We start from the raw sequence: 21,099 nt of genomic DNA, 5'->3' as shown, positions 1-21,099 counted from the left end.
AAAGTTGACCATTTCCTTTTAAAGAGATAGTTGCAGCTGCATTTTTTTATGCAATGTGGTTAGGAGCAATATTTGATATTATTATTAGTTTCCAGAAGGATTTTATGGCCAAATGAACGTCTTAAGAAACCTGCATCTCAATGTATGTATAGCTTCCTAAAACCAAGCACAGAACCCCTAAAGGCTAAAAGTCCCAGTCTCCCAAATGAAATCATTACAAGCCTTTGCATTATGTACTTTCCCTGTGAACTATCGAATTTATCAAAAAACTCCCACCACAAGTAGTCTAAAAAAACTGTGCAGATTAATAAGGATGATAGGACACAACGCATACAGAGTGCAGAAAATTTGTCTCCTTTTTTTCCGCCTCCACTTCTTAGAACGACAAAATTGGCAGTGTTGTACCTGTTTTTAACTTCAAACACATTTTTAACAACTATCGTGTATATAAAAAAATGAGCTACCTATATAAAATATATATTAAAATAAAAAATACATATTAAAAATAAGTTAAATAATATATATTTATACACAAATATACTATGATTAATTTTTTATTTACGCATAGCATTATTGTATCTCTCTATTTGTGTCTCATGTTCCAACTACCGAGCAGAATCTTAGTTACTGATGCAAAATTAACCTGAAACTGAAATCATAGGGCATGATTTGTACTAGGTGTGAGAGAGACTCTGTACCCTTTCTTTGGAGGCATTCAACTGCTTGTTTCCTTGTTTCATGAGGCAGTTGGAGGCACACCCAATCCAATAGGGAATCCAAGTCCTTTGCAAAGTCAAGGGAGTACCAGTCAAGCAACTTTGGAATTATCAACTTGTTCCCCTTTGTGATGCCAACTGCCGCCTGTAAATACTCTCTCTTTGCTGCTTCTAACTCTTCATCAACTTTTGATGCTGTGTAAACCCTCACCTGAAGGAATAAATTTGTATTATCACTAGCGGTTTAACATGTGTTTTAAACAGTTTTTTTTTCTATTATTAATATATAGAATAATATATATTTAGTTTAGTGAGCGAGAAAAGGTGAGACGGTGCATTTTGTTGGATTCAAATCCGACCCCAATACTTCACTATTTTTAAAAGTCAAATCCGACTCTAAACTAATTCGAAATATACCGAATTAATGTGAAGTATATATAATTTTGTAAATTTTATATAGCAAATTAATAAAATATAATCTTTAGAGATTAAATTTAATAAATATTAAATATAAATCATTTAAGGATAAAATAATATTATATAATATATAAAATATTAATTAAAGCATAATAATATAATATTTTATCATTAATTTTATTATAAAATATATATTTTAGTTATATAATATGACTTTGGTTAGGGTTGGGTTGACCCGACACATAACCCAAATTTGACATTAAAAAACATGGATAAAAATAACAAGAAAATCCAAATCTAACAAAATATATTTTGAATGAGGACGGGTCTTGCATGCCCCTACTTGAATTTGGTTGTCCAAAATCCAAATAGCTTGTTCTCACAGTCGTTCGGATAATTTTCAACTTTAAACTTTCATCCTAACTTGATTTAAGAAAGAATAATGATAAATGATAAGAGAGCATACCGCAGGTGAAGACCAGCTTCCACAGGATAGTGCAAATGTCACTAATGGCTCACACCATTCCAGGCCGAATATGCTTCGTGCTTTTACCTCATCGTTTTTTCCCGCTTTGGGGCATGTCTGTAACAAGCCAAGGTGAGAAAGTTACGGATTTATATATAACATCAAAAAGCAGAAGAGAAGATATTAGATTATTGCACTTACAAACTTCAGGTGATATGGCAATCTCAATATGAAGTGTTCTATTGTAATTGCATTGAGTAACTGGCCTCCCACTGTTATTGTTGCCTGGCATAAGCATTTCCATGTGTTATGAATATTCTTTCATTTTAACCGGTGCCACAAGAAAAATTATAACATTTCATTTTAGTCCTAACTCCTAAGTAAATCATCGTTTTTGTCCTCAAAATAGTGAAAACTCATATGCACTTCTTTATGTAAAGTTGATAGTTAAGAATGAGAATATAGCTTTCCTTCCACAAGAATAAATATATGTAGAAAAGATTGAGCCAGATCACTGTACCTTCTGCATTAGTGCCACAACCATTTCAGGACTCTCAGGTATTCCATGCTCTAAATATGCCTACAATATTGGAAACAAAAGGCATTTTCGGTACTGAGGATTTGTGACAAGCAAACAAAGGTGACATCTCTACAGTCTTTACCACAATAATGGGGATAGTAAATTAGGGACTTAAAAAAGAAAGGCTACTTACATTGAGCATGCAGGAATTATAAATGTTTATCCAGAATGCAAGCTTTTCCTGATGAGAAAGACCCTTCAAATTCAGAGAGGCAAGCTTCCCAAGCAGGGACCTGATCATGTAGGGAAAGATTAGAATATTAGATAGATACTCCGGTCGCAATAACTGTCTAGTTTTAATTATGCATACATATTCAGGAAATGATAGATAGATAGATAGATAGTAACTTGCAACATCAACTTTACTTACTTTAATCTATGGGTACTTGTTGTTCTGCTGAGATCAACAGAGCCTTTAACCTCACAAAAATTTTTGTATGGACCAACATCTGTTGTTTTGGATTCCGAACAGATACCATAAGGATCACACAACTGATCTTTTTCCTTGCTGCTTTCCCTGTCAGAGTATGGCGGCGTTCTCGGCTCCATCAAAAAGTCATTGGATGTTCCGATTCTTAAAAATATGCTACACAAGCACTTAACAGTATCCTCTGAAATTCTGTTAGGGGTGCTATCAACTTCTACCACCTTATCATCTGAAGACGAAGTTGATGAACTCTGTGCCATTTCTTGATCTGCTAATCTCCAATCCAGCTGGCAAGACAAAGAAGCAGTTGTCTAAGCGACATGAAAATCATATACAATATTCATTTGAAAATCAGCTTGTTTAGGTTCAAAACAACTTATAGACAAATGATTCCTAGATAAGTCATTCATAAAGGATACTCACTCATTGTCCAATTTTAATTACGCATATGGATTACAAAATGATTAGAAACATCTCCATTTTAGATGGCTTAAATTGATTGTACGAAATTATGCTAATTAACTATTCTTAGATTATGTTAACTCTCTCACAACATACTCTTTCCCCGTTTCTTCCTTATCAGTAGGGAAAAATGAAAAAGTTAACGAATGCTGCTTAACTTTCTGAATAAACACATTTTTTAAAAGACTGATAATTATATTGGACAAGTACGTTTATTATCTCATCTGTTCTAAACTATCTATCACACTTGCGATGGAATGAATGGAGTTACGGATACAAAAAAATATAAGAAGAAAGAAAGAAAGCAAAGGAGTTTACCTGTAACTTGAAGTGATCCATGCACTTTTCAGCTGATTCTTGTTTCAGTGGAGATTTCTTCATAGGGATATTGACTTTGGCAGTTTTCTTTTCCGGTGATTGCTTATCCTTAACCAAGTTACTAAACAATCTATTCTCTTTTCCTTTTCCCTCTTCTGGAATAGATGAAAATGACTCTTGTTTTCTGTGAAACTGCCTCCCGTTGACTAGCTTCCCTGTGTGATCGGTCGCAACGTCAGAGGAAAACAGCTTCCTGCTGGAAGCACTTCTGGCAAGAGAAGGCTGAGGCCTTCCCATTGTCATCGAATGAAACTCGCTCTGTGAAAATGACTTTGATCTTTGATGTTTTGAGATTCTTGCTGTGTTTTGCTCAATAGAGTCGTTCATATTTTCTGCATTTCTCTTGGAGGAAATGTAAACAGCTTCTTGATATAAACCTTGTCTGAAATTCACAACCTGTTCTTCGAGTCGAACCACCTCCTCCTCCAACACTGCTACTTCAGCCAGAAGCTCTAATGTCTAAATTAACACATACAAAAGAGTCCTAATTACTTTACCATCTATCATGTAAGATACTTCTTTTGTTCCATAACATATGTTACTTTGAGAATTTGATCCGTCCATAACTCAAATTTATATCTAGATGCATTAAGATGATCAAATTTCCAAAGTGACAACATTGTGGAACTGAGGAAATTGAATAACCATAATATAATATAATTGTGTGTGTGTGTGTTTGAATGAGAGCAAAGTGAACTAACCAATTTATAGAGTGAATTGAGACTGTTAGATGACTCGTTTAAACTGCAACGAGATATCTAACAAAATGTAACTCTTTTATATAAAAAAATTCATGATATCTGTCCCTTTAGAAATTCAATTTTTGTAGTGGTAAACGGACTAAGCTGGAGGATGATAATACAAATGAACTCGTGTATGATTTGGACACAACGATTTCAATGTCTGAAATACTTGGAACAATGAAGATATAGAGATACTAACATATGGAGGAAGATAAGGAGGAAGACGAGGTAATGCACCCAATGGTCTTGTAAATGCTCTTTCTAGGGCTCTATGAACATTCTCTTCATGCTGGAGCTTCCTCTTCAACTTGTCTAACTGAAAATTGAGAAAAGCAATTCATTCTTTCATGGAACTGAGATGAAAGAATGAACAAAAATTAAAACAAAGATAATATTGTAGTATATGATACGATGAGGAAGATTGAAATACATCTTGTATCAGAGCCATTTTCCTTTCTCGATTAGATCGACGAACGTTTTTCGCGGCTTTCTGAGAAGCCATTGTTCTGCTGCTCCCTCTAATAGTATTTTCCATCTTGTTCTGCTTTCACACATTTCACAAATAAACAAATCTATAAGCCAGAAAATTAGAAAATAAAAAATAAAAAGGAGAAAGAAAATAAAGAGCAGAACTATTCGTTTCTTGAGGGGAGTTAAAGAACCGAATTTTTCAGATTTGGGTGAAAAGTGCACAACTTTTTCTGAGTTAAGCAAAATCAAAATTCCATTCTTGCGATTAAGTTAAGGCTTTGGAATATCAAGCTTTTGCTTTTCAACTATTCAGAAACATTTAAAAACAAATAGAAAAAAAAAAGAATCTAGAAGACGAAGAAGAAATTACTTTGGAAGCATTTAAAGGTGCTTTCATGGAGTGAAGACTGGTGCGTGCTCTGGTATTCATATTTTACTTCTCCACTTTCCCGGAAAACGAGAAAGACAATATATATAACAATGGAATATCTGAAACCACTGCTTCAGTTTATATAGCTTAAGAAGAAAACATGTTCAAAAAATTGAAAGAAGGAGAAGAAGAAAGGATAGAAAGAGAAGTAACGAAGGTTTTCTATATACAGAGCGGGAAAATTGAAAGATCCTGAAACACAAAACAAATAAAAATGACAGCTTCTGCAGCCAAAGGGTTTTTTTTTATTACTAATTTGTTTGTTTATTTATTTAATTGAATATTATATATATTGTTATAATAGCGAGAGGTCTCGGAGAGAGTGAAAGACAGAAGGAAAAGACGAAAGGTGCAGAAGAAGGAAGGAAAACGACGAGGGCAAGGCAGTTGTCAAAGCTTCTTTCTTTGCCTCGTCTAACATAAACCAAAGGGCTTCCACTTGTGTTTTGCGTTTCACACTAATTCAATCACAAATAGACAACTTCATATATTCAACTAAAGTTTGACCATAAAATAAGATTAAGTATTAAGGAAAATATTAGGGATTTTTTTTGCATTAGAGATTAATATTTTTTATTAATATTAATTAATATTTTATTTTTATATTATTAAAATTGAGATTTAGAACAATTCTAATAGAGTATTTTTGGAATATCGCTTTTGATACTAATAAAAAATAAATTTATTTAAAATTAAAATTTGCATTAGAATAGATAGATGAAATGAAACCACTTACTTTAAAGAAATAATATTACTTCAATAAAAAATTAATACAATTTTGTTATTTGTATAATTATTTTAATAGAATAATTAAAAATAATATAAAAATTTATGTTGAATTGAGACTAAAGATTAGAGTGATAAAATTTTATATTTAATATAAAAATTATTATTATAATATATGGTCTCACAAATATTGATGTGTTATTTTGTGAGATAAAAAAATTAAAATAATAGTTAATATTATAGTTGCTCTTAAAATTTATGATATAGAATTTAATACTCAAAATTTAGAGTATGACTAAATATTAAAAAAAAAAATTTGTTCATAATCTAACATTGTCCAAAAAATAATGAATGTCTTTATCTTTTAGTGATTGTGGCAAGTTTTAAAAGCACCTTTTATATATTATTAATTTTTTAATGTTTGAATTAAGCTTTAATTAACTCATGTATTAATAATATTTGATTTTGAATTATTTTTGTACCTTATATTTAGTTTATATTTTAAAATCAAATTGTTATAATAGACGCAATTAACGTGTATGAGTAGAATTAAAATATATTTAAAAATTTAATTTTGATGTATTACTAATATAAAATCGTGTTTATACATGTATCACATGAATAAAAATAATTATTTTTTACATTGATTGTGTGAATAGTCATCTAAAAAACGGATATAATTGTACGACTGTATAAAATATTTTATATTATTAGTGTATTAAAATTAAATTTTATATTTAAAATATTATAAATAAAATTGATATAAATTTAATGTTGTATATATTTAAAAAAATTGCAAGACAAAAACACACTTAAAAGAAAAAAAAAAACTGAAAAAAAAAACTGAAATTTGTGAACGATACTTTTCTTTTCTGCTTCTATGATGCATTCGTGCAAGTAGTGGTCATTATTAGTTATCTGGCTGCCTAAAATAAAGGCATGCGTACAATACAGTCAATACTAGAGTCTATAAATTAATGTTATTTGGAATTCGGATCTTTAAATATAATTTAATTGATAAGTAAAAATTAGGTATCCAAAACTGAAACACTAAATTAGATTTACTGATATTATTTTTTTATATTTGATCAGTAGGTAAAAATTCAGGTGCAATCAACTTCACGTAAAATTGATAATTAAAAATTATTAGATAAAAATTTAGTTAAATAAATTAAATTATTTAATCGCTCTTAATTATCAATTTCACATAAAATTAAATGTACTCGAATTTTTTCATTTATCAATCATAAGTTTTACCACCATTAAGAACATGACTATACTCTTAATAATGAATTTACTCTTGCCATTCTAAACTAAAACAAAAAAAAATATAAACCAACAAAAAAAATTAATTATGTGATCGTTTAATTATATTAATTTTTTTAAATGACTATTTACATAGACATAGTTAATATAAAGAGTAATTATTTTGGTGGACATAATATTATATAATTAGACGCACATATAAATTATAGGAAAAGTCTAGGAAGCCAGCAGTTTTATTGAATTTTGGCCAGCATGTAACCAGCAGAGAAAGGTGAGCCATTGGATGAAATCTCATACCAATCTCACACCATCAAATCATCATTGATGGCTAGTTGATGGCTAACAATCACAAAAATTGCTGGCCCCTAGCATTGCTCTAAATTATTTATACTAAAATATATTAAAATTAAATTCTAGAAAATTATGTAAACAAACAAATTATTTTTTTAAAAAAAATTCAGTTAATATTACACTTATTTTCTTTTTTAAAATTATATTATTATTATTATTATTATTATTATTATAGGTAATTAAAGGTAAAAAACATTAATTTAATACCACCAAATATTATAAATTAGACAAATATTTTATGAATTATTATGAAACGGAGGGATTATTTAGTCGCTTTTTGCTAGAATTAATTATATATATCATGATTTAAATTTTTATAGGTTATCATTAGGCTCATTTTTTTAGATATGATATTGGGGTGTGAGTTATGCTGGAATATGATGATTATGGGTGATTTACACTGTTATGACGGCGCTGCGTTTTTGGAATTTAGGGGGGAAGAAATCGGTGGCACCGATTTGAAGTAGGAGAAATCGGTACCACCGATTTGTGTGAGTGAGGGGTAAAATCGGTGGGACCGATTTGTGGAAGGAGGAGGCTGTTGGGTATGAAATCGGTGCCACCGATTTGTGTGTGGTCTAATTTTATTTTAATCCGGGTTCACCAATCGGTCCCACCGATTTGGGTGTGCAGCGGTCGGTTCCTCCGATTTGCCCTTAGTCAACACAAAAAGCGGATGGTGGTATCACAGAAGCCCCATTTCTTCCTCGTTCGCTAATGTTCATCCTCTTCTCCTCTCTTCTCTTCTCTTCTCTGATTCTTCTCTTTCATTTTTATAAAAAAAATTTCTGAGGCTGGGAATAGATAGTGTTATGGATGATAGAGTTGTATTGAAGATTTATTACTACGGACAGATCTTATTACAAACATATGAGGGAGTTCAATTTGTGTGTGAAAATCCATTAGATGTTGTTATTCCGTTCACATTGTCATTTGAGGAGTTGAAAGGTGTGATTTGTGAGAAGATAGGCACGCAAAGATGTAGGAGAATATCGTGTATTTTGTACAGGTATCCTTTACCTGTGTTTGGCGGGTTTGTTCAATTTCAAACCAAGTATGTGATGGACGAAGCGAGTATGCAGGAAATGTTTTCAATGTACATGGAAAATCGCCACCGAATATCGTGCATCGAGTTATATATTGAGTTTGAGCAATCTGAAGCAGACCGTAACATTGAGTTGGAAGATTATAATAGTGAAAGCGAAGATGAATTTGAAAGTAACTATGAGATCGTCGGTCCAGGTGAGGACGAAGAAGAAGCTGTTGGCGCCATGAACGCAGATGTGGCGGAAGTTGCAAATGCACTAGCAAACCCGCATCCGTTTCAGGAGCCTTCTTTCATGCGGTCGTTGGATTTGGGGGCTATGCACGCACCGGAGTTTCCGCAATATATGAATACAGGTGCGTAAACCTAGCTAGCTACGTGAATCTCTGAAGTAGCAGATCGATAAGTCAGATGAGTAATGTATGTGATATGTGACCAGGCATTTGTGAGCATAGCGTTTGATTTTTTTATTAATTAATAATTATTTGTTGTGAATGATATTTTAATTGTTGTTTACGTAGATGGAATAGAGAAAAATAAGACTATAACGATCTTACCTAGTAAAGTATGTTTATTAATTGAGTTGTAATGAAGGACTTCTTACTGAGTACATAATGAAGCATTTGTTACTTTTGATGTATGTAGCCCCTCCTGTTGTGGCGGATGGTGAGTTCACAGTGGGGATGGAATTCAGCTCAAGGGAGGCAGTAATCAAGGCAATGAAAGATTATACCATCCGGAGAGGTGTGGACTATCGGGTATATGAGTCGGAACCGACGACATTCTATGCCAAATGTATAGAATATGGGAATGGTTGTGACTGGTTGATCCGGGTAACCAAAATGCAGAAGAAGTACTGTTGGGAGATAAGGAGGTACAATGGAAGTCATACTTGTACCAGGTCTACTATTTCTCAAGACCATTCGAAGCTGGATTCCAAGACAGTTGCAGAAGCAATAAAGCCGTTGGTAGAGGTTGACCCGTCTATAAAGGTGAAATCAGTAATTGCTGATATCCAGTCAAAGTTTAACTACACCATCAGTTATCCCAAGGCTTGGTTAGCAAAGCAGCAGGCGGTCGAATCAATTTTTGGAAGTTGGGAAGCATCGTATGAAGCTTTGCCGATATGGTTTGAGGCCATGTGCCACAAAGAGCCATCAGCAGTGGTTCACTTTGAAACAATGCCAGCTTACCAGGGAGATGATTTGGTTCCTGATATACGTGTTCTACATAGAGTCTTCTGGAGTTATTACCCCTGTATAAGGGCCTTCAGACACTGCAAGCCAGTGGTGCAGGTGGACGGGACTCATTTGTATGGAAAATACAAGGGTTGTTTATTGGTTGCAGTGTCACAAGATGGTAATAACAACATCGTGCCTATTGCATTTGCCATAGTGGAGGGAGAGACTTCTGATGCATGACACTTTTTTCTGAGCAACCTGCGTCAACATGTGGTGACCCGTGATGGTGTCGGACTAATCTCCGATCGACACGATTCGATTAGGTCAGCTATTGAACGAAGTAATGGGGCGTGGTCTCCTCCCAGAGCTTTCCATATATTTTGTATCAGGCATATTGAGTCCAACTTCTTGAGGAAGTTCAAAGCACCTTACCTGCAGAAGCTTATCGTCAACATTGGTAAGTTTGTATACAATGAACTTTTAATTTATTGTAAGCACGATCAAAATAGACTGGTGTTCATAGTTGACTGAATGTTTTTCATAGGATATTCAAGGACGACCAGGGAGTACCAGATGCGCTATGAACGATTAAAGGAACGGGGTGAGGCTTACACCAATTGGCTTGATCGGATCCTTCGTGAGCAGTATGCTTTGGCATTTGATGGTGGTTACCGATAGGGTCATATGACCACCAATCTTGTGGAATGTATCAACTCCGTCTTAAAGGGTACACGCAATCTCCCAGTCACTGCACTTGTTAAGGCGACATTATTATTATTATTATTATTATTATTATTATTATTATTATTATTATTATTATTATTATTCAAACAGCATACATACATACTAATTTCTCTATTATTATGATTATTATTATTGTAATTATTATTATTATTCGTATAAAAAAAACCATACCAAATTTTTTATTATTATTATTATTATTATTATCATTATTATTATTATATTCAAACAGCATACTAAACTATTATTATGATTATTATTATTGTTATTATTATTATTATTCGTATAAAACGTACCATACTAATTTATTATTATTATTATTATTATTATTATTATTATTATTATTATTATTATTATTCAAATAACATACATACTAATTTTTCTATTATTATTATTTATTATTATTATTATTATTATTATAAACCAAACAACATACTAATTTATTATTATTATTATTATTATTCAAACAGTATATATACTAATTTTATTATTAATCATAATAATTAACGATCATAAATAAAATAACTAATAAAATTTTTATTATTAATCGTAATAATTAATTAAATTCGATTACTAACACTGACAATAACAACAACAATATATTAATATCTCCCTATTCCAATTTATTAGGTACAGATTTTCCTTTCTTTTTTTTAATGTACTATTTTTTCAAATATTTTTTTCTTTTTTTTTAAATAATATACATTACCCAGAGAGCTTCATCTTCATCACCAGTACAAACAAACAAACATTCATCTCAACAAACAAACATTCATCTCATCTCCATACATACATACATACAAGGTTTATTCCTATTTTTATTTCTATTTCTAACCACCTAATAATAAAATACATACATATATGTTTAATTTCTAATTTCACTACAAGAAAATAAGCTTTTTGCCACGTTTTTAAAGTGTACCGAAAGGTGCAAAAAAGCGTACCGATAATTTTTCGCCACGCTTTTTGAGCTACCGACACGCTTTTAAAAGGGTCACATCTGCCAGCGTGCCGGTTGATCTATCGGTACGCTTTTCTTGATCTATTGGTACGCTTTACTTTTTGCCACGCTTTTACCTATTGGCACGCTTAAGAGCGTAACTGTATATATAACCTTGTAGCCACACTTTTAAAGCGTGCCGAAATATGGATATACAGCCACGCTTTTAAAGCGTGCCAAAAATTAAAAACTTGTCGTTGCACTTCAAAAACGTGGCCTAATCCTTTTTCAAATAAAAAAAAAGAAAAATAAGAAAAATAGAAATACTAATAAATTAATCTTTCAAATAAAATATTACTAAAAAATTACTCTTCCATTGATTTATATGAATTATGTACATGATAAAACATGAATAAAACATTTAAAAAAAAACAAATTCTAATTTCAAAATAAACATTTAAAAAAATTACAATTCTATGTTATAAAAAATCTAATCTAATTCCTAAACAACATCTAGACTAATTTGTAGCACACGAATGGTTGCACGCAACTCTTGTATAGCTATTAGAGGTGTAGAAGCTGTTGGGCAACAGTAACCTGTATGCATGAGAACTGTACAACAAAGTACAAAATCAGTACTAATTTCAATCATGTCAAATTTGTCACTTAGTAATTAAAATTAGTAGCCCCTTTTTATAATAACTAGTGTATGTTCCCGTATCCTGTACAGGATAATACAAAATTATATAAAAAATTTCATCAAACTATAAAGAAAACAACAAAAATAGCTCATGTATACCAGAATAAACTAACTGATGTAAGCATAAAAGATGGCCAACCTGCATGCAAACAAGCTTGGAGTCGCCCTGGATACGGATAAAAGAAAATCCCTTTTTAAGAGCATATCTCATTCCTAATATCACTGCACGATATTCAGCAGCATTGCATGGTGCTATACCCACACCTTCACGCAACCTACAAATCTTTAAAGTAATAAACTAATAATAGCTAATGGGATTAAAGGTTGTAAAAAATGATACATATATAAATAGCAACATCAAATGTATATAGAGCTTAGCAAACATCAAATGTATATAGAGCTTAGCCAAAAAAAAAGTTTGAACTCTGCATCCAGTTAGGAAACACACAGAATTTTAAAGTAGATTATGGTATACAGAGCTTAGCAATTCCTTGTTTGAATCCTTAACATTTAATAAAGCTTGAGACTGAAGCGTTATATCTTGGACAGAGATAGGCTCAGACCTAGCACCCTTTGTTGCAACAGCCCACAATCAAGATGATGAATCAAGTAGTTAGGAAGCCAAACAAATCTTAAAAGCAATCAACCAACACAAACTCAAACATTCTTAGGCATAAAGCAATGTTAGTTGCTTGTAGATATACACAAACAGCAGGTGTGGATTTTGATAAGGTTTTCTCACCTATTATCAAACCTGTAACTATTAGAATAATCTTAATCATAGCTTTATCAAAAGGTTGAGCAGTGAAGCAGTATAATTTTCATGATGCTTTTCTAAATGCAAATCTAACAAAGACTATTTACATGTCTCAACTCCCTAGTTTTGTTTACTTAAATTCAAACCTTGTTTGCAAACTAAACAAGGCAATATATGGTTTGAAATAAGCTCTTAGAGCTTGGTATCTAACCATTACTGCCACCTTACAATCTTTTGGATTTAGGAGCACAAAATCAAATCCTTTCCTCTTCACACATTTTACAACTACTTCAATTATTTATATATTTATTTATGTTGTTTTCAGAGTTTAAAGCATTGGCAGTGGTGTTTGCAGAACTAATCCAAATTCAAAACTTGTTAATTGAGCTCAAGCAACCCTGTCTCACTACTCCTACAGTGTTTTGTGACAATATGTTTTCAGTTCTATTATCTTAAAAGCAATCAACCAACACAAACTCAAACATACCGAAGATGCAGCTTTATTTTCGTGTTTTGTAACACCATTAGCAGTTGATTTCCTAGCCTTTGAACACCTTTTGATGCACCCACTGAAATTGCCTTAGCAGATTCGAATGATTCTAAGCACAAATATTGCATCGGAAAGAAAATAAACATAAGAATACTCATGTTAATCATTAACCCGGAGCAACAAAGTGGATTAAGAATGAGCTATGATACAAAACCCTACCTTGAAGGCCTCCATATGGTTTCAACTTCTCAAGAACTAAAGCTAGAACTGGTCCATGAATGTCCAAAACTTACTGTCATTGCAGCAGCTTCAGCAAAACTGCTTTGCACAGAAAGTTGCCTAGATAAGGAACCTACAATAGTAGCATACTCAGAAGATAGACACAAGACAGAAGAATCACTTAAAAAAAGATTGAAACAGACCATTTTATCAAATTGAACTCCTCCCAAGTCAAATTGAAGTGTATTCTTACAAATGTTTGAGAGTGGAATTACTTTCTTGACCTCCAAGCCTCTGAACAACATGGACAAAGGAGAGATGAAGATTAGGAGTCCAACAAAGCCTTGGCATCTTTGATCTCACATATTGCCTCACACCACTCCCTCTCTTCCCTTCTCTTGATGCTGTGCTGCTGCTACTTGGGTTTGTTAAATTCCCTTCTTCATTGTTATCCTCCTCCTCCTCCTTTGCTTCATTATTATTCTCTTCTTCTAATTCCTCATCATCACTCTCTATCTATATATACAGTAGTAATTAATTACTAGCTAGCCTTTAAAACCTATATTCACTGAAGCAATTAAGCTACCTACTTCGCTATCTGATCTTTAATATACCTTAGCTTGAAGAGCGCTGTGAAAAAAAATACAAGAATAAGTTGTTCCAAAATGTCTGCCTGAACAAAGTTCAAAAGAATAAAAAGAACAATCAGAACCCATAGGAAGCTTATCTTCTTCCATTATATAACATGATGGAAGAAAAAATATAATCAAATATCTCATAGTTTTTCAGTGATAGAAATGTAAGGGATAAAGCTGACCTTCCCAGGCTGATTATACAAAGACGAAAGATCAGAGAAAAGAGATGGAACTCCCTGGAGAGAATACAAAAGAAAGAAATCACAATCAACTTCGAAAAGCCTGAACGAGGCATAATTTGAAGCTAACAAGAAACTTGAATACCTTAGTTAGGAGAGGCCTAATGTAATTATCTGTTGCTGCTCTAAATTTGTCACCTTGCAAAAAATCTAGAGGTATTCTCTGCCAAACGAGATTCAGCAAAGAATAAACTCAAAGAATGAGCACCACATATCAGTAGCTGAGCACTACCACAGCTGCAGCAGAACAGAACCAAATGTCAAAAAGTTTGGAAAAAAAACCCTAAACGACGGATCATATTAGAACAAAAAAGAAATCTAGAAAAAAATGAAGAACCAAGAAAATCAAATTCAAAATCAAATAATTAGATCAAGGAAAAAATTGACCAAATAATTTACCACGGCACTGCGAACGTTGAACATGGCTGACGAAGGTGCGACGAGTGAGGGAGAGGGAGACGGCGACGCGACGATTTCAGAGAGGGAGACGGCAACGCGACGGGTGCTGAACCACGGAGGGAGGATCGGCGATTGAGGGTTTGCGAAATAGAGTGAGCAACGATTGAGGTTCCGAATCCAACGAGGGTTTGCGAGACAGAGACCACTGAGGGAGTAGGAGGGCACGCCGAGACAGAGACCACTGAGTGCGTGGACGGAGCAGCGCCGATGGAGGGTTCCGAATCTAACAAGGGTTGTGTCGATGGTGCGAGGGTTGGGTGCGAGAGATCGTTGATGGCGCGGGGTTGGGTGCGACAGAGAGAGGGATGGGTGTGAGGGTTAGATGAAGGGCTGGGTGTGAGGGTTAGATGAACATGACGGCGAGCTGTGTGGTGCAACGGCCTTGGCGATGGGCAGTGATGAACTTAGTGCGACGGCTTGCTGGGTGCGATGGCTTGCTTTTAGGTTATCTTCTAGGTTAAAAATGAATTTGGAAATAAAAGTGAAGTGTATGAGCAGTTATAACTTCTATAGGTTAAAAGTTAACTTAGAAAAAAGTGAAGTGTGTAAAAAATAGGGCGGCACTCTATTGGTACGCTTTTGAGGGTGCCTATATAAACACAGTATATCGGCACGCTTTAAAAATATGACTGTTAAAAAAAAATTAGTCACTCTTTTAAAGCGTACCGATTTCTCTCTATAGGTACGCTTTTCAAGCGTGGCAATAAAAAAGCGTGGCCAAATTTTAAATAAGTGGCCACCCTCGTAAAAGCGTGCCGATTTTCTTCTATGGCCACGTTTTTCAAGCGTGGCAAAAAAAACGTGCCCAAATCACAAATCAGTGGCCACCTTCGCAAAAGTGTGCCCATAAACCACTTTTGGGCACGCTTTAAAAGCGTGACAAGAAAAAAGTGTGCCGACAGGACTTTTTTCTTGTAGTGTTTCTACTTAGTGTCATTACAATATATACTGTTAATAAAATCTAAAATTATCACTATCATTATCATTAAATAAAATTATGAAAAAAAAACTTACATGATTTGAATCTCCAAGATAATTAACAATATGAAGCTCCGGTTGATTTACTTCCTTAGTTTTCCTTTTTTTTGGCATTTTTTTCTTATTCTTTCCCTGATCTGTGGTGGTCCAACAATGGTGAAGGAGTGGGGTTGAGAGGAAGTAGAAAGGGAAAGTTGAGAGTGAAAGAGAGAGTGTTGGAGAGTGAAAGAGAGAGGGGTATACGGTAGGGGAAATAGAGATAAGGGTCACGGGCCACCACGGGAGCCAGCTGCATGCGCGACATGTGGCAACGGGTCACCAATCGGTGCCACCGATTTCAGCACCTCCCGTTCCCAGAAATCGGTCCCACCGATTTCCTTCCCCCCAATCGGTGCCACCGATTTCTTTAGCTGCGCCGTCACATTTCCGTCAAACACCCCAAACCTCCATAACGTTGAAAAACGCCAACGCCAACCCCATATCAAAATTAAAAAACTCTTATCATTACTCTTTACTATTGGACGTATACTTTGTCTTTCGTATGCTTTCTCGTGCACACTTATGCATGAATTATTTTATATCGATAATATTAGAAAGATAAAAAAAATTTAAATTTATTTTATTTAATATAATATATATTAAATAAAATAAATTCTGAATTTTTTTGTTAATCTTTTTAATTATCAGATATTTTTAATTTTATATATACTATAATAATTGATATTTTAAAAAAAGTAAGAGACAATAAAAAATTAATTTAAATTAATTTAAAATTATTGTATTTTGTATATATATTTTAAGTATCGTTTAACTTATTTTGTATTTTTATGTTTTATTAAAATAATTATATAATATTAAATATAATAAATATATAGTTATAAATATTATATGTTAAAGTTATAAATAATGACTTATAAAATAATTTGATTATTGTATCCGTATCAATACTAATAATTTTATTTCGGTAATTAGTTTCATCAAAACTTCTAATGCATCATGGTTTTATTCTAAACCTACTGTTAAACTTTAATGATGTGAGTATTACAATTATAAAATTTATATTATTCCGCTTTTGTTTGCTGTTTAGGGATTTATATATCAAGTAAAATTATTTATGTAGAACAATATAAATTTCATGTATTTATTCTTTACTACAAAAATGTGACTACTAAAACTTTAAATTGGGAAATCTTTAAACATACCATATTAAAGTAAGTATGATTTTCAATAATTTACATGAATAAAAAGGTAATACTCAACTTGATTTTTAAAATTTTATTAAAATAACTTTTGATTTTTAAAAATAATTAAATTAATCTGTAAATTTATAAATCGTGAGTCTGTATTTATCTTTAATTTTAATGTTGTTAACAAAGTGTTGATATAGATAGTTATAAATAGTGGATATTATTATGAAGATTTTATAATTGTCTTTATATGAATATGTATTTTTTTATCATTAAATAATAAATTGTAGGGTTTGATTTAATATATTATAAAAATATTATTTTTTAAAAGTGTAATTAAATAAATAAAGCACATTTTTTATATAAAAATTTTTATAAAATAATATTTTTAATATTTTCATTTGAATAAGTGTCTTGTTATAATACTGAAGTGATATCTTCAATAATAAAGTTATGTTATTGAGATTTTAATATGATCAAATATATAAATATTATAAATTAATTAAGTAGACTCATTTTAATTAATTAATTTTATATTGGTATTGATACTACAATAAATCTAATTAACTAATTTAAAACACTTATTTGCTTATATATATTAAAGTTTTAGGCACATTATATTATGTTAATGTTAGAGATGACACATTATAATGTAATGTTTTATAATAACATTGTGTTAATGGCTGTTGAATTATGAATGAACCAATATTTACACTTTGTAAATTAAGATACCAATTTAATTATTTTTAAAAGAGTGAATTATTAATTTGATTTTTATCCATTTTTAAAATAATAACATGATTTCTCAAAATAAAAGCAATCTACTTTAATTTATATTTTTTATTTTTATAACACAATGCGATTTTTATGAGTGTTTTTTGTTAATTCTAAATGAAAAATATTGATGCGTATCATGTTTAGAAATGAACAGGAGCTTTATTGTCTCTAAATTCAAATTGGTTAGATGTTTATTTGTCTTTTTATTCTTTAAATAATATATTTTTTAAATTATTTTTTATTTATTATATTAATATTTTTTAAATAAATTATTAAATATATAGTATAATAAGTACAAACTAATTAATAAATTATTCATATTTAAAATATTATTTATTATGAAACTAAACAAATAATTTTTAGATATAATTTTTAAATATATAAATAATAAACGTTAAAATACAGTTAATACATTAATAACAACCTTATGATATATTATTAGTATTATGATCTAAATAATTTTCACAATAAAGTAGAAACTAATGAACATATTATTTGATATATAGTAAAAAAAATTTTGAGTAATAATAACAAAATTAATTTTTTATCTCTTTAAACTAAATTAATAATTTTACTTGACATCTTTGCACTGAAATACACTATGAGTAGACTAATAATACTAAATAAAATAAAACATAATATATATATTATGGAGACTATTTATAAACTCAACAAACTTAAAGTATCAATAATATTATTAATCTATTAATAATATATATTGTCATAAGGTTACAGATCGATAAAGATTTATCAATATAAAAAAGATGTAGATTAATTAAAATTTTATGTATATTAAAATTCAATTAAGTTACATATATTTTATTCAAAATATACGTAAAATTTTAATTGATTATTTTGATTAAAATATATGTGAATTTAATTAAATTTTAATATACATAAAATTTTAATTAATCTATATTATTAATAACCTATTTATAGTGTATTTTAGTGTAAAAATATCAAATAAAATTATTAATTTAATTTAAAAAAAAAAAATAAATAAATTTTTATTACTCAAAAAAATTTTACTATATCTCAAACAATGTGTTCATTAGTTTTTATTTCATTCTAAAAAATATCTAGATCATAATACTAATAGTATATCATAAATTATTATTATTAATATATATTAACCATATTTTAATGTTTATTATTTATATACTTAAAAATTATACTTGAGAATTATTTATTTAATTTTATAATAAATAATATTTTTAAATTTAAATAATTTATTAATTAATTTATACATATTATATTATATATTCAATAATTTATTGAAAAAGAATATTAATATAATGAAAAAAATAATTTATGTTGTTTAAAGAATTAGGATAAATAAATTCCTAACCAATTTGAATTTAAATACAATTAAGTCTATGTCCATTTGTAAACCTAATATGCCAACGTTTTTCATTTAGAGTTAACAGAAAAATACCCACAAAGACTACATTATGTCATAAAAATAAAAGACATGAATTAAAATAGATCGTTTTTATCTTAAAAAGTCGCATTATTATTTTAAAAAATAGATAAAAACCAAATTAATAATTCACTCTTTTTAAAAGTCACGAACTATTTTAACCAGTTCTTAGAATTTGAAGGATCGAATTTGGCATTACTTGGTAAATAATATTCAAGTTGACTAGAAAAGCAGCTACTAAATGCACTAAAAATTACAAAATGAGTTATCATAAACATGGGAGTGTGGGGAGAGAAAAGGAAAGGAAAGAAGCTGGCAAACAAAAGAGAGTGAGTAGTGAGAGTGGGATGCTTTAATTTTGAAGTGTGCACTTTATTATTTTGTGTTGTATGTATGTGAAATGTGAAGTGTGAAATTATGCGACCCACCTTGGCACAATTCTTCATTGCTGGTCACTATGCCCATTATCCCACATTATTCTCCATTTCTCCTCATTAATTTGCATTGATTTAGATTTTTAAGTTGGTTATAAAATGATTTTTAAATGTAGTTACAAATGTGTATAATACTTCATTTTAATCAATGAATCGATAAAAAAGAAAAGAAAAGAAAGAAAAACTTGTATTCGTATAAAATTAATGTCTTAATTGTTTAGGGCACACTATGTTCACCATATTGTTTTCTTTATATTTTTTTATTCGTGATCGAAACATTAAAAAATAGATAATTTTATGAAAGCATCTTCATATTCGTATAAATGATTCAATTAAACATATTTAGTTAAATATGTCAAACAATTTAATGGTTTACAATATCGTTTTTTTATATAAATATATTTTCATTAGAGTAATTACTATTATTAAAAAAATAATATATTTATTATTATTTAGATATAATTATTAAATGTGACAAAACTCTAAATTAATGGGTTAGTCAATCCCTGGCGAATAATATGGTTATGATTTATAAACGTCTAGCTAGTTGATAACTTTAAGTCTTTAACCAAGATTAACCGTTCCAACATTAAGAACTTTTGACTCTTTCCGTTTCAATTGTGGGCATGGCCATTTTCCACTTTTTCGTTGCTGAAAGATGAAACTTCCTTACTTTCGCTTTAGCTTTGTGAAGGCAATAATAACAAAGAAAATAAAAGGAGCAACAATTGAACGAGGGATTGAGTGAACTTTTGTCAGGGCATGTGATAACAACTAAACTTTGAACGACATCCTCCTCCTCAAGCACCACCAAAATAGACCATAGGGACCATCATGATAAAATATAATGTTAATAAATACTACTATAGATTAATTTATTGACATAAGTATGTAATTAAATTAATTAATCATAAGCAGCTCATTAAAGAAGCAGATACACGCTGCTTCCACTTCAATAATAACTCAGTTCTAATTGACATATATAGCTAGAATGTGTTAGAATTTTATTTTATTTGTGGTCTAGTTTGTTAATATATAAAAATTACTTTAGGTGGTATTGTAATTATTAAAAAAAAATTAGTTAATTATATTGATAGTTGGCTAATTTTTTTTATTTTAATCCTTTTAGTTATTGATTCTTCTAATTGTTGATAGTAATATTGGAGATAATTACAATTTAATTTTTTGTTTTGTTACTTAGAAATTTTATATTTTTTAGCTGCTCTACTTTATTGTGTTGAACTTTTTGTTAAAAAAAAAATACGATTATTTACGAAAAGATATAATTTGAATCTTCAATTTTAATCATTACAAAAATACTTTTATTCCAACTTAATTTAGTAGTTCAAAAATTAAAAATTATTAGTAATAACTAGAGATACCTAAATTATTAGTTTCATAAAATAACTAACTGTATAAGTATATGTAGTATCATGATCTGATTGATACTAGCTTATTTAATTT

The 21,099-nt window shown here is 30.4% G+C and overlaps 2 protein-coding genes and 1 long non-coding RNA gene across 5 annotated transcripts; 1 reads left to right on the top strand and 2 right to left on the bottom strand.

The window, feature by feature from the left end:
• Nucleotides 1–121: 121 nt before the first annotated feature.
• LOC112783486 (uncharacterized) lies at nucleotides 122–5,516 on the bottom strand. The gene is made up of 10 exons (XM_025826485.3): nucleotides 5,031–5,516; nucleotides 4,620–4,730; nucleotides 4,389–4,505; nucleotides 3,387–3,905; nucleotides 2,550–2,893; nucleotides 2,313–2,412; nucleotides 2,120–2,179; nucleotides 1,801–1,884; nucleotides 1,600–1,716; nucleotides 122–927 (listed from the first exon to the last, which is right to left on the bottom strand). The coding sequence occupies exons 1-10, from the start codon at nucleotides 5,088–5,090 to the stop codon at nucleotides 625–627; spliced, it is 1,815 nt and encodes a 604-aa protein (XP_025682270.1). The 5' UTR covers nucleotides 5,091–5,516; the 3' UTR covers nucleotides 122–624.
• Nucleotides 5,517–8,245: 2,729 nt separating this feature from the next.
• LOC112710742 (uncharacterized) lies at nucleotides 8,246–9,899 on the top strand. The gene is made up of 2 exons (XM_025763142.1): nucleotides 8,246–8,834; nucleotides 9,124–9,899. The coding sequence occupies exons 1-2, from the start codon at nucleotides 8,246–8,248 to the stop codon at nucleotides 9,897–9,899; spliced, it is 1,365 nt and encodes a 454-aa protein (XP_025618927.1).
• A 1,795-nt stretch (nucleotides 9,900–11,694) lies between these two features.
• Nucleotides 11,695–15,405, bottom strand: LOC112783296 (uncharacterized). 3 transcript variants are annotated; one of them, XR_003193404.2, is made up of 9 exons: nucleotides 14,780–15,405; nucleotides 14,466–14,617; nucleotides 14,324–14,377; nucleotides 14,121–14,179; nucleotides 13,760–14,022; nucleotides 13,507–13,639; nucleotides 13,285–13,396; nucleotides 12,180–12,323; nucleotides 11,695–11,952 (listed from the first exon to the last, which is right to left on the bottom strand). It is a non-coding gene; the product is annotated as an uncharacterized lncRNA (long non-coding RNA). The 3 variants fall into 3 exon arrangements; XR_003193362.2 differs by having other exon boundaries at nucleotides 12,180–12,315; XR_003193408.2 differs by lacking the exon at nucleotides 11,695–11,952 and having other exon boundaries at nucleotides 12,180–12,315; nucleotides 14,097–14,179; nucleotides 14,780–15,403.
• Nucleotides 15,406–21,099: the final 5,694 nt, after the last annotated feature.

The sequence above is a fragment of the Arachis hypogaea genome, chromosome 1 (assembly GCF_003086295.3).
Source record: "Arachis hypogaea cultivar Tifrunner chromosome 1, arahy.Tifrunner.gnm2.J5K5, whole genome shotgun sequence".
In the NCBI taxonomy this organism is placed as follows: domain Eukaryota; kingdom Viridiplantae; phylum Streptophyta; class Magnoliopsida; order Fabales; family Fabaceae; genus Arachis; species Arachis hypogaea.
This window is presented reverse-complemented; position numbering and strand designations above follow the sequence as displayed.